The following is a 24,976-nucleotide window of genomic DNA, read 5'->3' as shown; positions in this document are numbered from 1 at the left end:
CCTCTTTGTCCCTTTAAAATTGTCCGCTCTAATTCACATGCCTTTATATTGGCTAAGTCTAACTTGAGCAGCCTTAATATGTACTAGATCTAAAGATGTATTATTCAGAAGATTAATTTAGTCTTTTGGCTCACACACTAATATGATACTTTGCTTTTTTTTTAACTAAATCGTTTAAAAGCATTGTTGACCTATAAAGGTGAGACCCAGACAAACTATATATATGGAGATAAATTACAAATATAGGAGTTGTTTTAACTGCCAAAGGGTTTTTTTAAGTTCTCTATCCAGCCCCAAAATTTCAACAGTCCATCCAGGTGAAAGACACCACTTTTTCCACCATTTTACCAATATAGACTGTAGTATAAATACCATTGTGTCCTCACTGGCTGTTGGCTGACCACTGAACTATCAAAAGGATTCTGATGTTATCTATGTAATTATATAACACTAACATCTTCCTCTGCACTGTACAGAGTTTTTTGGAGGGGCTCACAATCTAATGCCCCTACCACCAGTGACTCCCTGTGGTCAAGTCAACTATTGATTCCAGTTTGCCCAGTGACTCCAAAAGTCCATGTATCATCTAGCGAACCTAGTGTACCCCTCTGACTCCTATTTTATTCCTGTGCGCCTTCATGACAACTGTGTTTCCAAGTAGCCTTCCATAGTTTTCCAGATGGTTCTTGTCTTAGTATATATGCACCTATGTCGATAAAAATTCGAATTCCTGTTTCTCCCACCACATGTTGTTGTCCCTGCTGCTGGTTTGCCGACTAGAGAAACCATAGCGTGGAAAGGCTATTTTACACATCCTACAAACTTATAACGGCGGGAGAGCAGCCAAATGGTAGGGGATAGTTAAGTATATTTTTCCTATTGTAGCAGGCATGCTTTGTATACAGATGACTCTGTGCAGACAGGGTCACTTTAGTTGAGTCTGATGCAGTCAACTGACAATAGCTGGCTCTGAATTTATTGAGATGCTTTTATATTTATTCCACTGTGGAGTATATGCAGAACAATATTAGCAAAAGGTTTTTTAAGCTTAACTCAAGCATAATTAATAAACATTTTTGTCTGGTTGGATGTTGAAGAAAATTATGATTCCAAATGTGAAAAAGTGTGAAAGTAAAAAAAGAAATGTGCAATTAAACTTCAGCACGATGGATGCAGCTGTTACTGTAACATGTAGTAGCTTTTCAAGTATGTAATTACTTTAATAGCAGCTTAATAACCTTAATTATTTATAAACTGATTAAGTGTCTCACGTAGGATCATGCATAGAGTTTATCATTACTTTTATTGCCTAAACCAAAGCTTTAGCTATCAGCACTTATTAACAGAATTATTAACTAAAAACCTAATATGATGGATTATTTTATTTGAAATAATCTCCTTGACTTGTCAGTGTATTCATGTTAGAGCTCTTTGAATGGAATGCCTTACAGTGAGAACTTTCACAATGACAACCTCTTCTAGATACAGGCTGTACTTATTGTAATATATTTGTAAAGTTTTTTTTCCCAGACTTGAAGGACATACAAGTACTTGAAAAGTTATATTTAAATATATATGAATGGTTCCAACAATTCCTACTTACCAGTAACAGGTAGATATATCTTCTACTCATCATTTCTGTGGCTGAATACCACACTAGAGGTACTTCTATGAAGATGAGAACTGCCCACAGCTGTGCAGTTGAACTTGAGCCTTCTCTGCTTCTAAATAGAATAAGGTGTTCCCAAATTCTTAAACTTATCAACTCGTTCCTTAGTAAATCAACCACAATGACTCTTCTTCTAGAAACCTCCATTTCTTGATCAATAACTCTCATTCACAAAAAGCATACAAACCCTGAAAAGGATATGTTGATAATACACGGGGAAGGGCAGATTATCTCTTTAACTGATGGCATAGGACAAGAACATAATGTAATGTGAGTTTGGCCTACCTTAGCCTACACTATTACACATTGTTTTTTTCTATGTATTCTGTATGTGTCTATTATAGAAAAACTTATAAACTCCAGAGAGGTGCTTTTTTAACTCACTTTATATATAGTAAAGGTTCATCAAAGCTGGTGAGTAAGGTCTCAAGGGTGTATGGACATTGAATTTTTATTCAACCCTTAAGTGCTTATCGCAGATTAAAAGATTGCTTTAACAAAAATATACACTATTGGAAGTGGATGGAGCACATCGATATTTAAGATATGTAGTTGATATGAAGTGTTTGTGTATATCAGTTGAAATATTTTTTGATTGACTGAAATTCTGATTTTCCGCTAATAAAACTGAGTGAGTGTAAGCAGCTTGGTAGGATGAGGGTTTTCATATAGGGAGGAAAAACCTGTATTCTATTTATAGGATTTCATATTGGTGTTAAAGCATATTACTGAAAACCATCACAAAGACATCAGAATGTTCTCTCTAAATACAATTTCTTTTTGAAAATCTTTGATGTAACAGAGCAGTAATTATAGGGGAAACTTTTTATATACATAAATAGTATGAACTAATTAACCTCCCTAGATGTTCACTTCTTTCCGGTTTTATGTTTAAAAGCGGTACATTGTTTTTCATGAAAATGTATTTTACAGTAAATTTAATAGTATGAGTATAATAAAGTTTGAAACACAAAATCATGTAAAAACAATAAATTGAATAAATAAAAAAATCTATATATTTGAAAAAAATTTTTTTTATTTTTTTTAATTTTTAAAAAAAATACATATTATACTCATACTATTATATATACTGTAAAATAAATGTTCTTGAAAACAATGTACTGCTTTTACACATAAAAATCCAATGTATTGCATTCAATACAGTTATTTTGTATTGAATGCAATACAAATAGATTTCGAATTTCCCGCCCCACCCCGCCGGCAACGTACACACACTCCGAGGTCATCGGGAACTCCCCAGTGACTCAACGGATGCAGAAGCAGGAAGAAGGAAGAAGAAAGAAGACGGAGATTGTGGCGCTGGACAGCGCAGGACTCCGCGCGATCAGGTAAGCGCTCTATTTACTATCCTTCTCATAGGTTAACATACCCCGAGTGTGACTCTGGGTTACCACTTTTAGCAACTTTTTTCTATCCAGAGTCACACTAGGGGTTACTTCTAGGGAGGTTAAAAATGTCTTGCCAATAAATGAAAAAAATATACCTTTGCCATGAATTACTTCTTTTACCTTTAGAACCAGCACATACTGTATCTTGTAGGATTATTATACAAAAACTGGTTTGTTTGTACAATAATGTTTAAATAGGCTTTTTTGTACATTAGAACTGCTGCAGTTCACCAGTCCTCCACCATTCCAATGCCCTAGTTATTAAACAACTGGGAGTGGTTCAAATCCTTTTTCCACAGGTGTTTGCCTGCATTGTAGTTGTGGTGCAGTTTTTAAAAAATGCTTCATGCAGTGTCTCGGGACCATGTGCAGCTAAACCGCTTCCAAACACGTTAATAAGGATGCTTTTGAACCCTTTTAAAAGTGGATGAGAACAAAAGCAGTTGAGCAGATATCCTGTGATACATTGAGCATGATTTATTAAAGTTCTCCAAGACTGAAGAGTATACACTTTCATCAGTTAGGTTGAATGATTGAGCAAACCTGGAATGGATCAGCCATTGCTAACAAACAGCAAATTAATTTTAAGAAATCCATTGCAGGTTTGCTGGATCACCCAGTTTCACTGATGAAAGTTTACTTTCTCCAGCCTTGGAGAACTTTAATAAATCAGGCCCATTGTGACAGGTGTAAAACAAACACAAAAACACAACTGGTATCAACCATGTGCAGCAAACTCTTCCAATGCCAGTGAAAACTGCTAGCAAACACTCCTAGATGCCAACGGTGTTTATGGTTACTAAAGAACTCTTCTTAGACAAACTTATCCATATTCATTGTGGGATGACACTTATACAATCAAACACACATTCTAAACTTAGACTATGACCCTAACTGGTACTTTTGTATATAAAAACAAAACAGACAACCTACAACTCAAGACATCAGTGCAAAAAGACACTTTTACAAATAATGCACCCCAGTCCCTGTACACTTTATAAATTTCTTGTTCTGTATTTGATAGAACTTTAGTTAACTGATCATTTCTATTTAAAAGTTTGGAACTTATTAAAGTTTATTAGTAACATTCTGTAAATACATATGTAATACAAGGTAAAGTGATCCACTCTTCATTTACATATTTATGAGAAACACCATCTGAGTGAGACTTTTAGTTCTAAGTTGTCAACCCTATAGAAAGGCTTCAGAAGCAAGCAGATGAAAGAAAATATCCTTTGATGGTAAAATAGCTTGTCATGAAAGTTCACAGAAGAGCAGTGAAGTTTGTTTATTCCCTGTTGATTTAAGCACATTTTAATGTAAACATGTTAATGACAAAAATAAATAAATGAACATAGCCCCATGGTAATCTAAACTAACAAAAAGTAAAATACTTTCTCTTAATGTTATCTTTCCTGCTTAGCTGCCATCCAGCTGCCTGCAACAAATAATGCCACCAGGTACACTTTATTAAACTTCCTTAAAATTGTGGAAAAGTTCTGGACCCTTTCTAGAAAATATTTCTAAATATGTATTTTTTCTCAAGCAGTTGGATTCTTAAACATCCTATACAATGGCCCAGTTTAATGGCCCTGCATCAGTAGTCAGTTGCGGTAAATTACTTCTGTAGATGGAAGTAAAAAATGACCCTGCATCAATGATCAGCTAAAAAAAATGTGACTATTAGCATTGCTTGTGAGCAGGAGGGAAAAATGTAAACAAGCATGTTTCTTTGAAAAAAACAAGTTAAATATGTTCTGAAAATGTAACCCCTGCTGGCTTTAAACAATACCATGTTTTGGAGCTTTGCAATTATCTCAAAAAGTTTGTCAGGAGCTTTAAAAATGCCTTTCCTGACTATACATAAGCCTTTATTTACAAAAAAAAGTAATTTTTTTCACTTCACTGTGCCCCTTTTTTGTACCTACTATGTTCAGAGGCTTTGCAATATATGAAAGCATATATTGGCTCTGCAAAGGATTCAAGATCTTGTGATAATTATCTGTTATGTGTGCTTTTAATTTGCTAGTAAAAGTAATATATTACTGTGAAGTACTGACAATATACACAGTTTAGAGTTAATAGCCACAAGACCTAAGACTTAATTATAATGCAAGGTAGTGTGGATTTCCTGCATCTCATTACCTTAAAAATTCCAGTATCATTATCTGCACATCAAGTGCCAAGGAACCTTTCCTCCGTCTCTAGTCACTTTTTATTACTGGAATCCTACTTTCCAATTAGTGAATGCAAGGTTCCTAAGTTCTTGTTTGTCTGATGTGTTATTCCATTGTTTGGTGGTAATGTTTATTCCCTTATATCCTGGAAGACATAGTTTAGTCACAGCTGCACTTATTGTAGTACAAAATCTTTCAAGCCTTTGCTTGCATAAGCAATCTAATAGATGTGCCAGTTGTCAAGTTGTTTTTTATACTCTTTAATATAAACACTCTTTTATCTAGCCCAGGGAATGGAGATCACAACCTTCATGTTAAAGGTGAATCATTACTGTTACCATCTCTTACATATGTGATTATCTTATCTGTGACAGCTCACACTGATACAGAGACTGCAGGGAAATTAATATCAATGCCAAATCACAGCTGAGAGCAGAGGTTTTCAAAACATTGTGTCTAATAGCAAATTCTCCTCATATGTATTCAGATGAAAACATCAGTCTGCATGGTGTGGTGTTTAGTTCCTTTGCAAGTTGTGTCTGCAGGGTATGTTTGGCTTTTAGAAATGATTATTTAAAGGGAATCTATACATTAGATGGCTGCCATTGCTGCTGTTTGGTTTTAAAGATAAAAGCGCTGGGAATGTCATCCCCCATCCTTGCTATATTATTACATAATAAGTAAGTTTACATGAAGTGACGTGTACATGCTTGTTTTAGGTCAGTGACTCATTATGAAGGGAAACGTATGACAAGCCTGGAGCTTATATCTTGATGAAATCAGCAATGACAGCTACCTTTATATTATTATACCCGGAGTGGTTCCCTTTTGAAGCAGAAAAATAGTAATATTGTCCCTTATGCAATAAAAAAAACTTACCTGCTTGTTTGAAATCTTTTTTGTAATGTACACTGAGCTGTGCAGCTTAATGTACAATCCTGGCATACCTGGCTGCCAGAAGGACATAAACACATGCATGCATTATTACACAGTATTTATATAGCACCATCATATTACGCAGCGCTGTACAAAGTCCATAGTCATGTCACTAACTGTCCCTCAAAGGAGTTCACAATCTAATGTCCCTACTATAGTCATATGTCATTATGTAGTCTAAGGTCAATTTTAGGGGGAAGCCAAAAAACCTAACTGCATGTTTTTGGGATGTGGGAGAAAACCCACGCAGACACGGGGAAAACCTGCAAACTCCATGCAGATAGTGTCCTAGCTGGGACTCGAACCTAGCATTGCAAAGGCCGGAGTGCTAACCCCTGAGCCACCGAGCTGCATGCATAGGAGGTACAATATTCCGGCCTGACCAAATCAAGATGGCCAAAAATCCTGAACCAAGAAAAAGATTGGGTAAAGATCCCATGACAGAACGATAAGAGGTGAGTGTACTTAAAAAATTTCCAACAGGAAAGTCCTGGCCCTTCTGCAATACAGGAGCTGCTTGATTACTATTTTTATTTTTAGTTTGTTCCACTCCACTTTCAGCATGCTTTGCTTGTGATTTACAGTTGCATTTGCTCTGGGAGTACTTAATTTGCATAATATGAAATCTAATAATCAAAAAATAGGTCCCATCTATGATTTTCCTAACTCTTTTTAAAACCATTCCCAAATCTGATCATAATTTAACATTTCTAAGCCAATTTCTTGGAAAAAAAAAATCAGAAGTGTCAAACAAAATAGCTGTGGTTGGCAGATAACAGATCTTTATGCAGAAAGATGTGAATCATTTGCACTGATCAGTTTGAATTGTGTTAAAGGACATGAGAATATAGACACTGCAGGTATTACAAGATACAGTGCTGCTATACAAAAGTAACAAAGATGAAGATAGACGGATGTAGAAAAAAGCATTTGTCTGATACATTGTAACTATTGTAAGGCACAATAAAACCATTGAGAAAAAGAAGGGATCCACAAATAGTTGGTCATTTCAGTGGCACAGGTTACTAACCTATACTTAAAAAGAAATTGCATGTTGAGGGGGAAAACAATGGTGTGACTTCATGTTGTTTGCTTTGACTTGCTGCTTTAAACTCAACTTGCTGGCATACCTGTGCATATTTATAATTGGCAAAACTTGCAAGAGGTGGAAAGGCTGTAATGTTCATCTTAAAAGTCAGAAAGGCAAAAAAGCTATTCAAAATATTTGACTATATCAAATAGCGAAGATTCATCAGTTTAGAAAAAACAAATGAATTATTTAATGAGAATACATTTGAAATGTACATATTTAGTGTACTGTATATACTCAAATACAAACTGATATCAATATAAATCAAGGTACCTATTTATAGATTAAAAGACAGAAAAAACTTAATTGACTCAAGTATAAACCTAGGAAACAAAATGCAGCCATTGCTGCTAACAATCAGAACTGTAACCAATAAAATGCCAGTAAAACTAACATTCATGCTGTTGCTGATTCAAATGTAAGCTTAGCTTTGGGTGTTGTCTTTGAGGACAGAGGGAGTGATTCAGTTACTGGCCTGTCCTAAACTCAGAATCCAGTAGCTGTTTTAGCAAAAAGTCCCTACCCCCTCAGATTTTACTACCAACCTGCCTAGTTTCCAGCTGACCTACCTGGTTGAAGCAATGAGGGAGAAGTAAGAGTGTCCTCTGAACTAGGTGCCAGTGATACTTCCTCTCATGACTGTACTTTCTTTTCTTCATGTGTTCAGTGCTGTAAAGAAAATGAGGGGTTTGTGGAATTAAATTAGTCAATTACAAAAAAAAAAAACAAGACAAATGTTTTTTTTTCTTTTGCAAACACATAAAAAATGATATCTGATGTCATGCAGCAATCCTGCTTCTTTTTTGGTTTCCATTAAAAACTGGACCATGTCATGTGATATTTTCTATGACTGTGAAAGAAACATTGTGTGTGCCTTTGGGGAAAGAGATTGATAAGGGATTTTTGCTTTTAATGCTGTTCATGCAATATACTAAATATTAATTACATTTTAGTTGTAAATAAACTCATTCCTATATATATTTATTTATGTAAAACTTTTTACTGTCTGTCATAGCTGAGCCCAGTATTTAAAGACACAGTGCTGAAAGGAACATTCAACGCAACGCTACCGAACCCATTACTGCATCAAGTGGAAGGACCTTCCCGGAAGGACATAGCAGATAAACAGCCCTTTTCTCTAAGTGTTTAATACTAAGTCATTGGTAAGTAAACGTTGTATCAAACATTTAAACATTTAGCATGCTAAGCATCTTGCACTTTCACAAGCAAATCAGTACTTTTGACAACTATCAACTAATTGTTTTGCGTTTAGAAAAAAAAAACTGTAGGTAAAAAATAAAGTACACTTACCACGTGTAGAAGAAGTTGAGATGGTGCTACCTACCTATAAATGTTAGTACTGCAAGTGGTGCACTAATACAAAGGGCTTCTGGTCTGTATCTGACTGTAGGTCCCATAGTCAATAGGCTGAAAGTAGATACCTAGGATGTAGTGAGCTATGGTAAATATATCTAATTGCACATTCAAGAGTGGAGTACAATTTACATTTCTTTGCAACAGGTAGGGGTAAAGAAAATCTGCTTGTTTGTTTATGGATGGATACAGGTATTGTGATTCTAACCAAAATAATGTACTTGGAAATGTAAAACGAAATAAAGAATTTTGCTTCCACATGATGGATGGTTCAAGTCAGCAAAGCTTCACCTCATTTACCAACGAAAGTGAACTATACCTTGCAAGGGGAAAATTTACTTTGCAAAATAAACAACTTAGATTCCTTGAATAAATCAAACCCAGTGTCATCCAGTAAGAAACAAGTGTCCCAGCCATATGGTATAAAATTTACATTTTCTGTATAATTCCTATTGATCTATGCAGTAAAGGTCACTTCCTTGATACAGGGGACACCTCGAGTATGACTTCTGACATTAAAAAAAGACAGCACAAGATATTAGGTATGTAGTTCTTCTGAAAACTGGTATACTGTAGACATACTAGGGGAGATGGTCATGGACATGCTACAGGAGTGATTGGAGAATGCAAATATACTAAGGCAGACAATAGGAACTTGTCATTACATTGGTCCAACACTTGGACCACCTACAACTATTTAAAACTTACTGGTACTATATTTTATATTTCTCCTAGTAAAATGAGTTATAAACATATGAGATGGAAAAAATCAACATAAACATACATCAACTGAACAGGACAGTGTAAAAACAGAAAACTACTACTTGCAGAGGTCAATGTGATGGATATGTTTCTTCCACTGTTCAAGTAGGGATTTAGGAAAACATGACTACTGGTTACTGGGTTGCTCAATATGTACCGAAAGGCCAATGAGACCCATGGGCTGCAGGTTAAACATTAGTGTTGTAATGCATAGTTGATGTGAAAATTCTTTTGGAAAAACATAAAAGTATTACTGCTAGTATGCAAAGAAGATTTGAAAAGCTGGCTTTGTTAATGAGATTCAAGGTAATAGACATGACATATAAATGCAGCTGTGCATTGTTGGTGACCTCTTTGGGCAAGCAAAAAAGCATTCATCTGAATTTTTGTCTATTCTAGCAGTATTTATCAGAAAACTGTGAAAGAACTGTCTGCACCTTTCTAGTTAGAGGAAACATTCAGCATTATATATCACTGGGCCTGCGCTTGGAGATATTGAACACCGTACATGTCTACACTAGTAAACAAATAAAGGCTAGCTGGTAAAAAAAAGGTTACTACTTTTCTGGTGGCACGTGTCCTAAAACATCACTATATTGCAGATGTCCAACCACCACTGGCATCCAATACTTCTAGGTGAAAATTACTGCTTACCTGCCAAGCCCTGTGTTTTCTTCCTCAAGCCCCTATGTCACTAAAGGACACAGTGGTGATGCAGGAACCAATGGAAGATTATACATCTTTTTAGACCTAGAAGATACCATTAGAAGCTTGAGATCTAAAATACAGCAATATTTGAGGACATCGCCTTCCAGTTTCAGGACACCACCCCAAGTGACCTTATTTTGGATGGCCTTTGTTTTGTCCTATGTATATATATATATATATATATATATATATATATATATATATATATATATATATATATATATATATATAAATATATATATATATTGTGTTTAACATTAACACATAAAAGTTGTCTTCTATATCTAGATCATAGCATCTGATTTCTGTTATCTATAAGTGCAAACCAGTGTTTTTTTTATTTGTCTCACAAAATCAGCCGTTTATTTTTCTGTGTTTATGCAATTTTTCGAGCAAATGTTATTTGACTTCTGTGAGCTTAACATGCTTTCAGCAATAGAATATGTAATCGTTTTAATCTGTTGCGCACAATAAAAAAGAATTGTTATTAGGATCAAAGTAAGTATCTGCTACTTACGTTTTTTAAAACAGATTGAAAGCCTGCAGCATTTATTAGACCACCTGTAAGGAAATAAGTTTCTGAAACATAACATTTTATTTTGCTTCTACATTGCTGATTTAAAATGTAACTGCTGGACATCTGTGGTATTGACAGAACCATATCAGAAATGTTGGTTTGTATCCAACGAAGGCTCTCTCGTCTATTACAAAGTGTGGACAGGGGAATTTATCACAGATGTTGAGAAAGAAATGGCAGGTTTTTACATGAAATACAGAAAGCAAAGACAGTTGTATGAATATATTACATGTTGTGATATTTAAACATAATATAAACTGGCTAAACAAAAGCATAATTGTTATAAGATTATGGTATTGGATGGCCATAAATGAAGTAAAACAGAAAGTGGTTTTCTCTGTATGTTCTCTGATAGGTCATAAAGAACGTGTTTTGCCAACCCCTAGAAGTAATAAGTGAAAGTGTGGCCTAATCCTGATAAGAGGGGATATGGTATACAAAGAGGGTTTTTTGGCAATAAAAATCAAACAGATTTATTTAAGCAGGTCTGCTGCACATAAGACAAAGCAAACAGAAAATATTATGTATGGTTCTAATATAGTAGAACTATAGATTGCTCCACACTGGAACATAATGTACTGATTTTAAAGAATAACTGTACTTTCAAAGTGTAGTTATCCAATTTTCCCCCTCCTCTGACCTAACATAACCTCCCTCCCCCAACATTCAAATATGGTGTCATTCAGCAGAGTTCTATGCGCTGGGTCTTTGAGGCTTTTTGCACAGGTGTAAATCAAAAGGAAGCAGAATATGGTTTACTTTAGGTTTGGGGAGGTTTACTTTAGGTTTGGGGAGGTAAATAATTGTACTTTGTTATAATGTATAGTTATCCTTTGACAATAAAACTATTGCAGCATTCTTAAGGATAGAGTAAAGGGGGCAACTCTGTTTTTCCATTCATCAATTACCTTATACAGCTTAATCACTGTCACTCAAAATGATTATAGGTGATAACTTCTGGTGACAGTAGAGACAAAAAAGCAGATAGGCTACTCAGCTACTGCGAAGTAGCCTGTTCTATTCTGTGGAGATGGGAGAATGTACAGGAGGGCCCAATGTGAAGACCACAATAGCCCATTACCGGACAGTCCTTAGGTGATCTGACATGATGAAACACTGGACATTGTTGTGGGACCTTTTACTTATGCTAGGATTTCCACCTGAGGAGCTTTTGAAGATTTAGCAACAGATAGTACTTCTGACTGAAACATAACTGAACCCAACAAACAACATCCTTGGGAGTCTAAGTTGCCACTCAACTAAAAGCAGGAAGTTCTTCTAAAAACAGAATGCATATAGTCTAAATACTACACTGAACTAAGTCCACCCCCAGCTTTAATATATGGATCTGGAGGAATGCATTTCCTTGCTTAGCATGAGCATAGAGACCTGATAACCTCCAAAAAGCACACAAGCCTCTAGTTTTTGATCTGGCAACACCCACAAATCAGGAAACAGACATTTCAGGTACTCCAGTGATGGCTTTTGTTTTTTCATCCACTTTCAACCAACTTTAGACAAACAAAAACATTAAAAAGATTGATGTAACCAACAGCCAATAGTTGTATTAATTAACATTACCGAACATACAGAATAAATGTGCTTTAGGGTACAAAAATACCCCAAGGTATAGCCTGTATAATAATCTTAGTTCCCATATTGCCAAAAAGAGTTTAAAATTGGGTATTTGAGGTAAAGCAATGTAAATAGGTCTCTGAATTATTCTTGCTGCAAAGAAAAATGTGAAGTATGAATCCCATCACCCCTCATGTACTGGAGATGATCAAAAACAGACATAAATGATATCCAGAATGTGGTAAAAACCCTGAATGAACCTTTAGATACAGTAGAGGGCCGAGTGTCTTAAAATTAATATAAGTCACAGGTGGCTTCTACAGTTTGAAGACATCTACATCTGCATAACTCATCATATGAGCAAAAGCAAGAAAAAGTTGCCCAGGAATAATGCCCAGTAATGTTGCAAAACACACCCTACTATGTAATAAAGTCTGTTTAGGTAAAAGTTGGACAATGTACCAAACATTTCTGTAAACTGTCCAATTTTCTTCAGAGAGAGTGGCGTGTTTTGCAGTGCAAGATGGAAATGGTAGAAGTGACACAGAGGGACTGATGTATTAAAGCTCTCCATGGCTTAAGAGAATACACTTTCATCAGTGAGGCTGGGTGATCCAGCAAACCTGGAACGGATCTGGTCCAGGATTGAAAACATTTGCTAGCAAATAGCAAAAAACTTTGAAGAAATCAATTTCAGGTTTGCTGGATCACCCAGCTTTACTGATGAAAGTGTATTCTCTCCAGCCTTGGAGAGGTTTAATAAATCAGACCCAAAGTCTTTGAGGTTGGGACTGCATGTGGTGTGTGCTGCATTGGAGTCATTTAAAAATAGCGCATGCTTAGTGTATTTACAAGAGTTGGCACCATGGACTTGCATCCTTTGATTATTGGCTAACCAGGTAAATTAGCTGGATGCTGATCACTGATCTGTGACACTAATAGTAAAAATTAAATATGCCCATACAAAGCTAATAGAATCATTGCTAGAATAAAAATTTAATTGCTTTCCACTCTCATAATTTTTGTGTTCTGCTACAGCTAAGGCTCATGAAGCTGAACGCTACACCCAGCAACATTACAGATTTTCCTTGTCCTACATATAATTCACTAGACATTCTGCCTGCACTCAAGAAATGACAAGAAGAAGATTTTTTTTTGCTAAAATTACTGTATTTGTGTCTGATTTGACATGTACTGTATTACTATATTTTATCAAATTTCAAACATCTGGTAAAAATACATTTAATAAAAGCTAAACTTGTCTGAATCATTCTGTGCTTCTAGTTTTCTTAATAGGGCATCATTTTTTGGTACTAGCAGCCAGATCTTTATTTTCTATCCAACCACAGGTTCCTTGTAAAACAGGTTCAACCCCTAACACCTACCACTTCACTGTCTGAACCCTACAATACAAAACTCATAACAATTGTCTTAACATCTCATTAGTCTTTTAGCCTTTTCCCTTCCAATGAATCTTGATGACTCCTATCTTAAGTTCAACCAAAATTAAAACACCTAACCCCTAAATAAGATACTGCAACTCGCATAAAATAACAGTAAATAATGGGTAAATGTGTCCTTTTATTGGTTGGCTGCACAGGGATTTTACAACATTAATATCTCAAAGCTGAAAAGAAAAAATTTGAAAGCAGTTGCTAAGTAGTATCCAAAAACATTTTAATTTAGCATATTTCTTCTGTTTTTGTTACATCCCTTATTTTAGTGTGTCTTCGTGCTTCTCAATTCAATGCAGGCAGAAAACAGAAAAGTGTGGTAATGTCCACAAGTGATGCTGAGTGTCCATGTTTAAATCCAATAAATAAAACAGACAGACCAAGGATAGGAAGGCTGGCCAGGAAAGATGATGATGGATGTCAGCTAGATAAAAACTGATACAGGCTCTGTCTTGTTGCAGCTTCTAAAGCATGCTGACAAAAGCTCACACTGTGCAGTAAAATCAGAGTCACATACCTAAGTACAGGAGAGGAGCCTGTACAATTGTATAGGATAAAAGTTAAGACTGGAGTTCTGTGTTAAAATTGTGCATCAAGATCACACAATGATTAGTTAATATAATAACTGCATGCACACTGGCTAATTCTAAATCTTTTCAATTAGCATGATAAAAGCGTGGTTGAATATTTCTTTTTTGTGTGTGAATATATTTGTTATTCAAACTAAGCATAAAACTAGTTGGTTGGATAATACCCAATATGCCAATGTTTTCTTTGTTTCATTATTATTAATGTAGTGCCGGCCCATTACGCAGCACTTTATAAAGTCCATAGTCATGTCACTAGCTGTCCATCAATGGGGCTCACAATCTAATGTTTGTACCTCAGTACCTCATGTCTTTAATACACTTTAAGGACAATTTGTGGGGAAGTTACTTAACCTAACCACATGTTTTGGAATGTGGGAGCAAACCCCTAATGGGGAGAACATGCATACACCATGCTGATAGTGCCCTAACCGAGATTCAGACCTGGGACCAGAGTGCTAACCTCAGACCCATTGTGCTGCCTGGTAATAAAGTTTTACTACTTTTGGTTGTAGAGGGAGAGGGGTTGGGATAAGATTGTTAAGGTAGAGGGCAAAGTAGAATAAAACATTTTAAAAAATATGCATACATATTTTTACAATTTAAAAATGACAGTTTTATATTGAAAAATAGTAATTAGAATTGAGCCTGAAAAATAAAAACATGAATAAGGGATATGAAGCTTTCACATCATAAGCATGCTATATTTAATTATTTCCTCGACTGATTTGGCCATGTTAAACAAATATACCTTTGACTTTTTAAAATGACTTAGCATTATTTGCATTATCTCAAGTAAGAAATAAGCTGTAGCAGCAGAGACAACAAAGAATCATTTTTTACTCTTGTGTGTTCCAAAACTTAGCTATCAATGATGAGTATCTGTATTTGCATTATGTGGTGCAAGACTTCAATATACTCTATAAAGACAAAGGCACAAATGCCAATCAGTACACAGTGGCTATTGGTGCTGAAATCACAGACAAAAAGACTCAAAGACCAAGTTTTTTTTTAAAGGCCACACTTGATGGTCAAATCCCAAAAATATTTCAGGATACTGGATCTACTGAAAGTTAATTTTGATATCACTATCATCAGCGATTGTTTCGTGGAGCTCTTTTATTGCTATCTTTACATGTATCTTTGTAATATCATTTTTTCTGGTGTATAGTCTTCCTTATAGTCCTATAGTTCTATAGTTTTACGGAAAGGTTTCAATGGATCTTAAGCACAATAGATGCTTTACATTTAATTCTTGTAAGGAATCTATAGATTTTACCATATCTGAAAGACATGAACTTACAATTACACATTTGGTTCCCTTAGACATTTGGCATACTAATGTGATGCCAGTGTCTAGCCTAATCATTAAAAAGATATGATTACCTATATATAAAGATATAAATTACCTTTCTCAAACATTTGATGTTTTTGAAAGGAAAGAACCCAATCCGGTTCCTGTGGTTTTATTGGGAAATCATACAGTAACATCTGTAGTTATATATTGAAGCATGTAGACAGAGGAACACAGACATAGTCAAACCATCTCCATGTCAAACCTTCCTTTTAACAGAGGCAGTCAAGCTCATTAAAACGACCAATGGTGAGGATGACAAACAAGAATCAACTTAAGATCACTTTCATTACCTCAAATTCCTTGGCATGTAAAAAACAAACCTATAAGAGCATAAGCTTTAAAAAGAATTAAAGGACAGTTTGAATGATAAAATTAATCACTTAAGCTCTAATGGTTGTCTGAGGTTAAGATGGAATGCCTATGTCTAAAACAGGTGGCAGAAATTTTACACGGAAGATCTCATACAGCCGGCCAGAGAGGATGAGTGTGTGGATGTTGCAATGTCGTGAGGCACTTGTGTGCAACCCATTAGAAATACTTAGAAGGGACAGAAAACAGTTAATATGACAATGTTAAGCAGGTAAGATGTTAGGACAGGCTGTAGGTCAAGGCTAGCAGTAGACAAACCCAACAAACAAGCAGGAGGTCAGATGTTTTATGGAAGGGGAAGAAGAAAAATGAAGTGCCTGGTTGTCTTATACAATAAATATTGTTATACAATATTTTTAATATTAGTAGTCCTTGTTAGCTAACACTAGTAGTCCAGCATGATAGCTCAATTATTACTCTCTCAGTGACACCAGGATTTTAATGGAACAGGGACACAGACAATAAAAAATCTGCTGTAGCGTTCCCTGTATTATACTAAATAAAAGCATTTTTTATTTTTTGTTTGTGCTGCTCTTTAGAAAGTTACCTCGTCTTCCTGTCCTAGTCAGTTTGAGAAAATTCCTCTAACAGAGCCCTGATTGGCAGTAAAAAGCAAAAAAGTGTTTCCCACTCCATCCAAAACTAGAGAAATGTTTTTGAATTGATATTCACTTTAAAGTGACTGGGCTTTATTTGTGTATATAAATGATGGGATGTGCTCAGCATACTGAGCATACTGAAGAATTGGCCTTATTAAGCTATGAAATGTCTTACATTACGGAAATTACAGAACAGGTCCTGGTTAAATGTGACTAGCTGTTGAACTTCTACTAACTATACCATAACCTGGATAGATAAACGCCTGGCGTGGTGTTTGTCTGTGACAAATTTGACATTGGCCATTCAGGCTGAAACAAAGATAAACATTTTCAATGTTTGGTGATCGTATTCGGAACGGAGCCGTACGCGTTAACTGTCATTGACAAGAAAAGCACAGCTTAGCCAGTTAGACTGTGACTCCTATAGTTAGCTGTCCAGACCCGCTGAGCCTTAAGGTTTTTATTTTTTTCAAAAAAAAGGAACAGCATGTGGTCACCCCAGTATTGAAAACAAACCCTTTATTTGGCTCAGCATTGGAAATTATTTCTTGGATAGGAAATTGAAAAGCAAGCATGAGTGTCATCTCTCCTATTATTATTATTACACAGTATTTATATAGCACCATCATAGAACACAGCACTGTACAAAGTCCATAGTGATGTCACTAACTGTCCCTCAATGGAGCTTACAATCTATTTTCCCTACCATAGTCATATGTCATCTAAGGTCAATTTTTAGGGGGAAGCCAAATAACCTCAACGAATATTTTTTGGGGGATATGGGAGGAAACCGGAGTACCCGGAGGAAACCCACGCAGACACAGGGAGAACATGCAAACTCCATGCAAATAGTGTCCTGGCTGAGATTCAAACCTGGAACCCAGCGCTCCAAAGGCCAGAGCCACTGTGCGAAGGCCGGAGCCGTGCTGCTATCTATTTGGTCTTTGAAATCAGGCTTGCCAATACAAAGGCAAGGGGCAAAAAATGTGTAGTCCCTTCCCTTTTGCTAAAAACTAGACCCCTTGCCTGCTCCCAAAGATGGTAAAGGCCATCGTTGGGGAGGAGGGCTTCATCCTTACAATGCAACACCTGTGTTGTGAGGGTCTGCAGGTGGGAAGCTTGTCTGCATCTTGGAAACCACCTTTAATAATAGGTTCCCCAAATATCCACCGCCAATGAGTGTAAGAATACATAGTACCCCTTACACATTCTCAGGAAGAATAAAATAAAACCTAGAGAAAAACACAGAAACCAAAGAAGACACCACTCAAACCAGCCATGTGTATAATAGCCCTAAATGGGTAATCCATCAAGAGAGGAGTGAAAGTCTTCACAGACACACTAAAATGTGGGTCTAAAATAGAGCATAGGCAACCAACCATCATTTTAAACCTAACCCTTAAAGACTCAAAGTGACCCTGTCACATTAAAGGGGGACTACACATCCATGGTATGTTACCTTTCATTGGTAGAGTTAAATCAAATGATCTGTTGAACCCAATCAGGTCCCCACTAGTCCGGAAATAAAACTGGATTTTTAATATACTAGTCTTTACTAGTCAGACAAGATTACAGCCCAACAGATTAATGGATCAGGGCAGATTTTTCCAGCTGGACTGTACACATCTATTAAATGCTAGGCTGCTGGTATTTTTTTCTATAAAATGCTCTATGTATGTTACTTCTTCTCCCCTTTACTCTCTTTATGTTTAACAATTGGCCTACAAGGCTGTTTGGGTTTATAGCAATACAGCCAGTAGTCTGAGAGAGAGAGACACAAACACATTGGTCTTTACTCATTCATTAAATAAGAAATGATAATACAGGTTCTACTTTGAAAGAGGGAATACAAAAAAAGAAAAAAACATGTTCCATTCACTGAATATCACCCATTGCTTGTCTATAAATGTAAATGTATGGTCTGAGGATAGGAGATTTGTTTACCCAAATTGGATGTTTATTTGTGAGCCTGCCAGTAGTTTCAAAAACTAAACTTTGTAATTCACAGACTATTGGAATATCTGTAGATCTCTTTGAATCATTGCTTTTTTATCTGGAAAGTCAGTTAATTGGCCCTCACTGCCAACAAGGCTTGTGCTAAGGAAATGGTGTCAAATGGTATAAGCAGTGCAGGGGTCTCAGCAGACTCAGTCCCAGCATATCTTTGCAGCACATATGTGTTCTTCCAAAGACCCACAAAGTGGAGTTGTGGCCAGGAAACTCACCCACACTTTTTTTCTGGCTAGGTTACATAGCACAAACAAGCCTGAAATCTATCATATTCTTTGGCCGTCTCTCTATCTTTCTGGACCCATTAATGGTAAAAATGCAAAAGTATGGGTAAGAGATATATCTCATCCGCCACTAGCCCCGAGAACCTTTTGGCATCAGTATCAAGTAAATGACAATAATTTAATACATTGGTATTAATTATTCTTGACTTGTATTAGTAAGCAGCACATTTTGTTTTTTTGAAGTTAAATAGAACATTAACTGATAACTGAGAAGCAAAATGAAATTGGTCAATGCAAATTAAATGAAATGTTTATATATCATATACTAGGTTAAGACTTTTGATCATAGGTGTCACCAAGCTACATTTTCTGTTCTCAGGAAGAACTGCTACTTAGCAACAGATGGTGGCAATGACACACACCTGCTAGTCACCCTTTAAAAGCCTGCCAAGCTCTAAGCCTTTGATAATAAATGATTATGTAATGCTTATAGATATGGCTGTGGTAATAGCAGATTTTTAATCTGAATGACCGTTTGATTGCTCCAAACCGATAAATGAACCTCTCCTGTTATGTAAAGTAATATTTTAATAAAAGATATCATTTACTCTTGGAACCTGTTATGTAAAATTCAGAAGGAATAGATACTTTTTATAAAAAAAATAAAATAAAAATAAAATAATCTTAGAAACGAGTATGGTTAATGCAATGTAATATATAAATGATGACCTGAAGCTTTTCAAGCATTGCAAACATTGCTTTTTTTTATGAACTGGTTGGAAATTGGAGATGTACATTTTTTTCTGGTACAGGTAGTCCTCGGGTTACATACGGGATAGGGACTGTAGGTTTGTTCTTAAGTTGAATTTGCATGTAAATTGGAACAGGTAATTTTTTTAAATCAATGCAATTATGACAGATGTTTGTCTCAACATATTATTGGGCAGCATGGTGCCAGTTACTGTATAAAATCCTCACTGTGAGTTAATCACAAACAAAGCAAAAAACAAACTTTATGGACCCTAAACATTCATTAACTTCTGGAGCAAGCTGTGGTTTGATATGCAAAAAAGAAATAACTGCAGTGTTTGTCTTGGTCATTAAAGAGTTACAAGAGCTTGCAGAACAGCAAAAGATTTCTTCTGCAAGTCAAGCGAAACAATCAACTATCATGCCACGTGTTCAAGGTCACTTCAATCACCTTTCTTCCCCATTCTTGGCTTTAACTACAGCAGGTCCTGTAGATCAGAGGTGCCCAACAGGTGGATCGTAATCTACCGGAAGATTGCAAAGGCAACGCAAATAGATTGCGGAACCCTGCCTTTCAAAATAAACTAAACTAAAAAATAGTTTTTATTGTGGGTAGATCATTTTGACTTGGTCATTTGAAAAGTAGCTTGCAAACTAAAAAAGTATGGGCACCATTGATCTAAACAGTGTCTACATGACTGAATGGATTAAGTTGCTACCATGTGATTGGCTGATTAGATATTTGCATTGCCAAGCAGTTAAACAGTTAGCATACTTAATACCTATCCAATATGTTCTGACATCATACTGTTCTGTTGCTACGGCTCCATTACTGCTATGTTAAGCACCACAATTATAGATGCTACCTATTTTAGGCAATCATTTCTCTGGGTGGGTTTTCTGTAGTGGCTTAGTAGATCATTAAGTCTGTATGTTTGTTAGGTTAAAAAAATGACCATTTAAAGTTGGGTTAGTAAGTGATTACACAGCTCAACAAAAAAAACATTTTTTTTTTTCACTTGCCAAGGATTTTTCAATATATTTAGTGTATTTCAGGTCTGCTGAACCCAGAAATGACATCAGTTTCATTGAATTGTCTCTAGTTCTTGTGATACAGGAATTGGAATAGACGATTTTACCAACAACAAATGTTAACACAGCATATATCAATAGTTATTTACACCTATAATTTGCATTTTATATAATAAATGTAGCATTATTTTCATGAAACTTTCATTTGCCTTCTTTTAACTCATACATTTTCTCTTTTTACAGAAATATTCAAGTTCTTCAAGAGTCACACTTAGGTTAGTTAAAAAAGTAAAAAAACAAACACTTACCTGGTCCCATCTGCGTCCTGCCATCTGAGTTCTGCCATCCTCTGGGCGCGTACTCTTTGTCGACCTGTCCCCTGGCGAATGCGCTGATGTTCCCCAGGAGTTCCCGGTGGCGTTGGCCCGCACAGCCCTTGCTGGGGCCTGGACAAAATTTCAAATTATTTTGTATTGCATTCAATACAAAATAACTGTATTAAATGCAATACTCTGGATTTCTATGTCTAAAAGCAGTACATTGTCTTTCATAAAAATGTATTTTACAGTATATTATAATTGTTTGAGTATAATAAAGTTTGAAACACAAAATCATGTCAAAGTTTATTATTAAATAAATAATAAACTTTTTTAAATTTATTTATTGTATTATTTTGACATGATTATGTGTTTTAAACTTTATTATACTCATACTATTATATTATGCTGTAAAATACATTTTCCTGAAAAACAATGTACCTCTTTTAGACATAAAAAAACAGACAGAAATGAACGGCCCAGGAAATTAAATGACCCTAATGTATTTTGCTACGTTTGTGGTGAATATTCCCAGCAATAACAGAGAAGAAACATTAAAGAATTTGTGAGACAAGCATATCTTGTATATTTTGGTATAAAACTGGGGACCAAGATAAGTATTGGGCTCCCCATATGGTATGCAAAACTTGCGTAGAGTGTCTACGTCAGTGGAAAAATGGAAAACTAAAAAGTTTGAAATTTGGTTTACCTATGGTATGGCGAGAGCCACAAATCATCATAATAATTGTTTTTTTGTGCTGTGAATGTAAAGGTTTCAATCTTTACAAGAAAAAGAAGTGGGAGTACTCTGAATTGGAATCAGCAAGAGGACCTGTGCCGCATGGTGCTGATGTTCCCATACCAGTGTTCAGTATACTCCCTGATATTCCTGTATCCAACATGGAGGATATACAGGGTTTGTAGTGTAACCCAGGAGTTAGCAGTGGAAGTGAATAAGAAGGAAGTGTTTCATTAAACCAGCCATTCTCCCAAGAAGAGCTCAATGATTTAATACGTGGCCTAAGTCTGGCAAAACAAGCATCTGAACTTTTAGCATCCAGGCTGAGACCGGAAGGTAAAATAACGGTTTATAGGACAAGAGAGGTGACACTCCGACCATATTTCAGTGAAGATGGAGACTTTGTGAACTGCTGTAACATCCCTGGACAACTAGCCCATATTTGAGTACCAGAATACGGAGCAGAAGACTGGCAGCTTTTCATATACAGTTCCACTCGAAGTTTGAAATCAGTTTTACTGCATAATGGCAACTGCTATGCATCAATTCCTATTGGTCACTCAACAAAACTTAAAGAAGAATATGAAAATATCCAAATGGTCTTACAAAAGCTTTGTTATCATGAACACCAATGGTCCATATGTGTTGATTTAAAAATAGTGAACTTCCTACTTGAACATCAAAGTAGATACACAAAATACCCATGTTTTATCTGCTTGTGGGATAGTAGAGCAAAGCAGGATCACTGGAAAAAAAGTGACATGGCCTCCAAGGGAATACATGAAAAAAGGTGCAGCGAACATCATTAACGAGCCAATGGTTGACAAAGAAAAAATCATTCCCCCTCCACTACACATAAAGTTGGGATTAATGAAGCAATTTGTTAGAGCTCTCAACAAGGACGGTGATTGCTTCAAAGACATTTGTAGATTCTTCCCTGGATTCAGTACTGAAAAATTAAAAGCAGGAATCTTTAAAGGACCCAAGATTCGGAAACTGATAAATTATTCAAATTTCACAAGTTACATGACTGATACTGAAGTTTCTGCCTGGCATAGCTATGTCATGGTTGTCAAGAACTTCTTGGGTAACCATAAAGCACAAAATTATGAAGAACTGGTACAAAGCTTTAAAAGAGTGGGTGCTACTATGAGCATAAAGGTACACTATCTCCATAGCATTTTGCAAAAATTTGCAGAAAACCTTGGTGATTTCAGTGAGGAACAAGGGGAGAGGTTCCATCAAGATAAAAAGTGATGGAAGAAATGTATCAGGGCACATGGGATAGACACATGATGGCAGACTACTGCTGGAGCCTTCAGCGTGATTGTCCTGATAATCAGCAAAAGAGAAAATCATACAAATTGAGTTTTTTTAATGACTTCCTTGTGATTAGTTTTGTAAATACACTCAATATAGAATATAAATCATTCTATATTGACATTAAGTATTTCAAAAATTTAATTTTGTATTCGTAGGGGTATCTAGTTTAATTTTGCTTAGATTTCATGTTTCATTAGTTTTCTTTGAGGGTATTATTGAGGTCATTATTTCAAAAACTAGAATGAATCTAGCAAAACCAATACCATGTTTGGAATCTGTGCATCAAACATAACCTAAAATCACATTAATCTGTTTTGGCAGAAAAAAGAAAATGTTTGTTAACCAGTGTTATACATTTATTTATGCTTTTTAACTCTCAACAAACCTGACCCTTCTCAGGGGTATTTTTTTGGATTTACCTTATATTTCCCCCAATGATAAGATGGTGTCAGGGATATATAGCATTGCTTCTACGTCCTTTTCCACAAGTAAAGACAAGCATGTTCTAAAATATGAATGTGAATGATTATGGGAAGATCTTTTTACTAGATCATTTTTATCATCTTGATCCATCACAGCTACTTTTTTTACTCTATCAATGCCTGTATTCTTTAGTGTCTTTATCCATTACCATCTGTTATCCTGGCTTTTTGAAGGGTATATCCTGATGAATTATATACCTTCTACAATAGATAATAAAGATATTAGAATTTATACAGTTAGAATATTTAATATAGGTTGAATTGTGCTTACATTTAGTCATAGAAATCTGAAATACTTGAAGAATTTTAAGCAATTCAATTATGTTTTTTTATTACGAAATTTTAGGGGAATAGTTAAAAAATATATACTGTAAACCCAATAATGAACATTATATAAATTGAAAGTGGCTGTATCTTAGCCATCTTAGCCATACAACCATCTTAGCTGCATTATTTGTCTTTGTGTGTGCCTTTTCTTTATTTTTTGCAGTTATTACACTTCCTATTCTGGGGTGACAAGACTCACTCCACTGTATCTATTAAGGTGCAGAATAGATTCTTTAGGACATGAAATGTTAAAGAATTACAGAACACTTTCTTGTCCAATATAGTGGGAAGTTTGTTCTTAAGTTTGTATCTATCTGATGATAATGCAGCCCGGACAAAAAACATTGGAAGCCGTCAGCTCAATGCATTAAAAGGTATATCTAATAGCTCAAAAGAAAGCAAAGTAAAGAAGTTTATTTTTTTAGGATATACATCAACTTTAAAAATGTATAGTAAATATTATGATTTACTAATTAATTGTATTGTTACATTTAACATTTTGTAAATTGCAGCAAATAAAATGAGAAGCAAGCTAAAAATATGAATAATAAGAAACAAATATATGCTTAAAAATAATTTTTACAAATCATTAAGTGGAAGCTGAGGCGTAATCCAGCTGTTCAAATCAGTTTTTGTGCCAATATCTTTTATATTATCATGAGCTCATTTTTAAGCACCACTTAATACATTTTATCAGTCAGTGAAAACACTGAGACAGCATATACAAAATGACTGTGATGCACCATACACACCAGAGTGCTTTTCCAGAAGAAAACTTTTTTTCATACTTCTGCCCTTGTGAAACGAAGATTTGAATTTAATTAAGCAAAATGATGTTCTTCTAATGGGTTATGCAAGGCCTCTATGCATTCATAAATCAAAATAAAAGTTCTCGCTGTCATAATTTGGTACCAAGCCACAAAGCATGATCATTTTTACTTTGATTCGACTGAATTACTTTTAATGCACAAAATCCAGCAATAGAACATTTAGTGTTCTACACGGTTTACTTTATTTACATCTTGCTTTTACTACATCCAAACTATTCTACTTGTTACTGAGACAACAGTGTATATTAAGAACATGTGCAACAGTATAGAATAATGCTAAGCATAATAAACCATAATAC

General features: G+C 35.4%; 1 protein-coding gene across 1 annotated transcript in view; it reads left to right on the top strand.

Moving 5' to 3' along the window:
• The window catches only part of STPG2 (sperm tail PG-rich repeat containing 2), a gene marked incomplete in the record, with an annotated part of 262,587 nt that extends 249,049 nt beyond the window's left edge, over positions 1–13,538 (top strand). Inside the window, 2 exon segments of the mRNA XM_072406812.1 lie at positions 8,295–8,444; positions 13,316–13,538. Of these exon segments, the coding sequence (XP_072262913.1) occupies positions 8,295–8,431 (137 nt within the window).
• Between the last annotated feature and the right edge of the window lie 11,438 nt (positions 13,539–24,976).

Source organism: Pyxicephalus adspersus, chromosome 3, assembly GCF_032062135.1.
Source record: "Pyxicephalus adspersus chromosome 3, UCB_Pads_2.0, whole genome shotgun sequence".
Taxonomy (NCBI): domain Eukaryota; kingdom Metazoa; phylum Chordata; class Amphibia; order Anura; family Pyxicephalidae; genus Pyxicephalus; species Pyxicephalus adspersus.
This window is presented reverse-complemented; position numbering and strand designations above follow the sequence as displayed.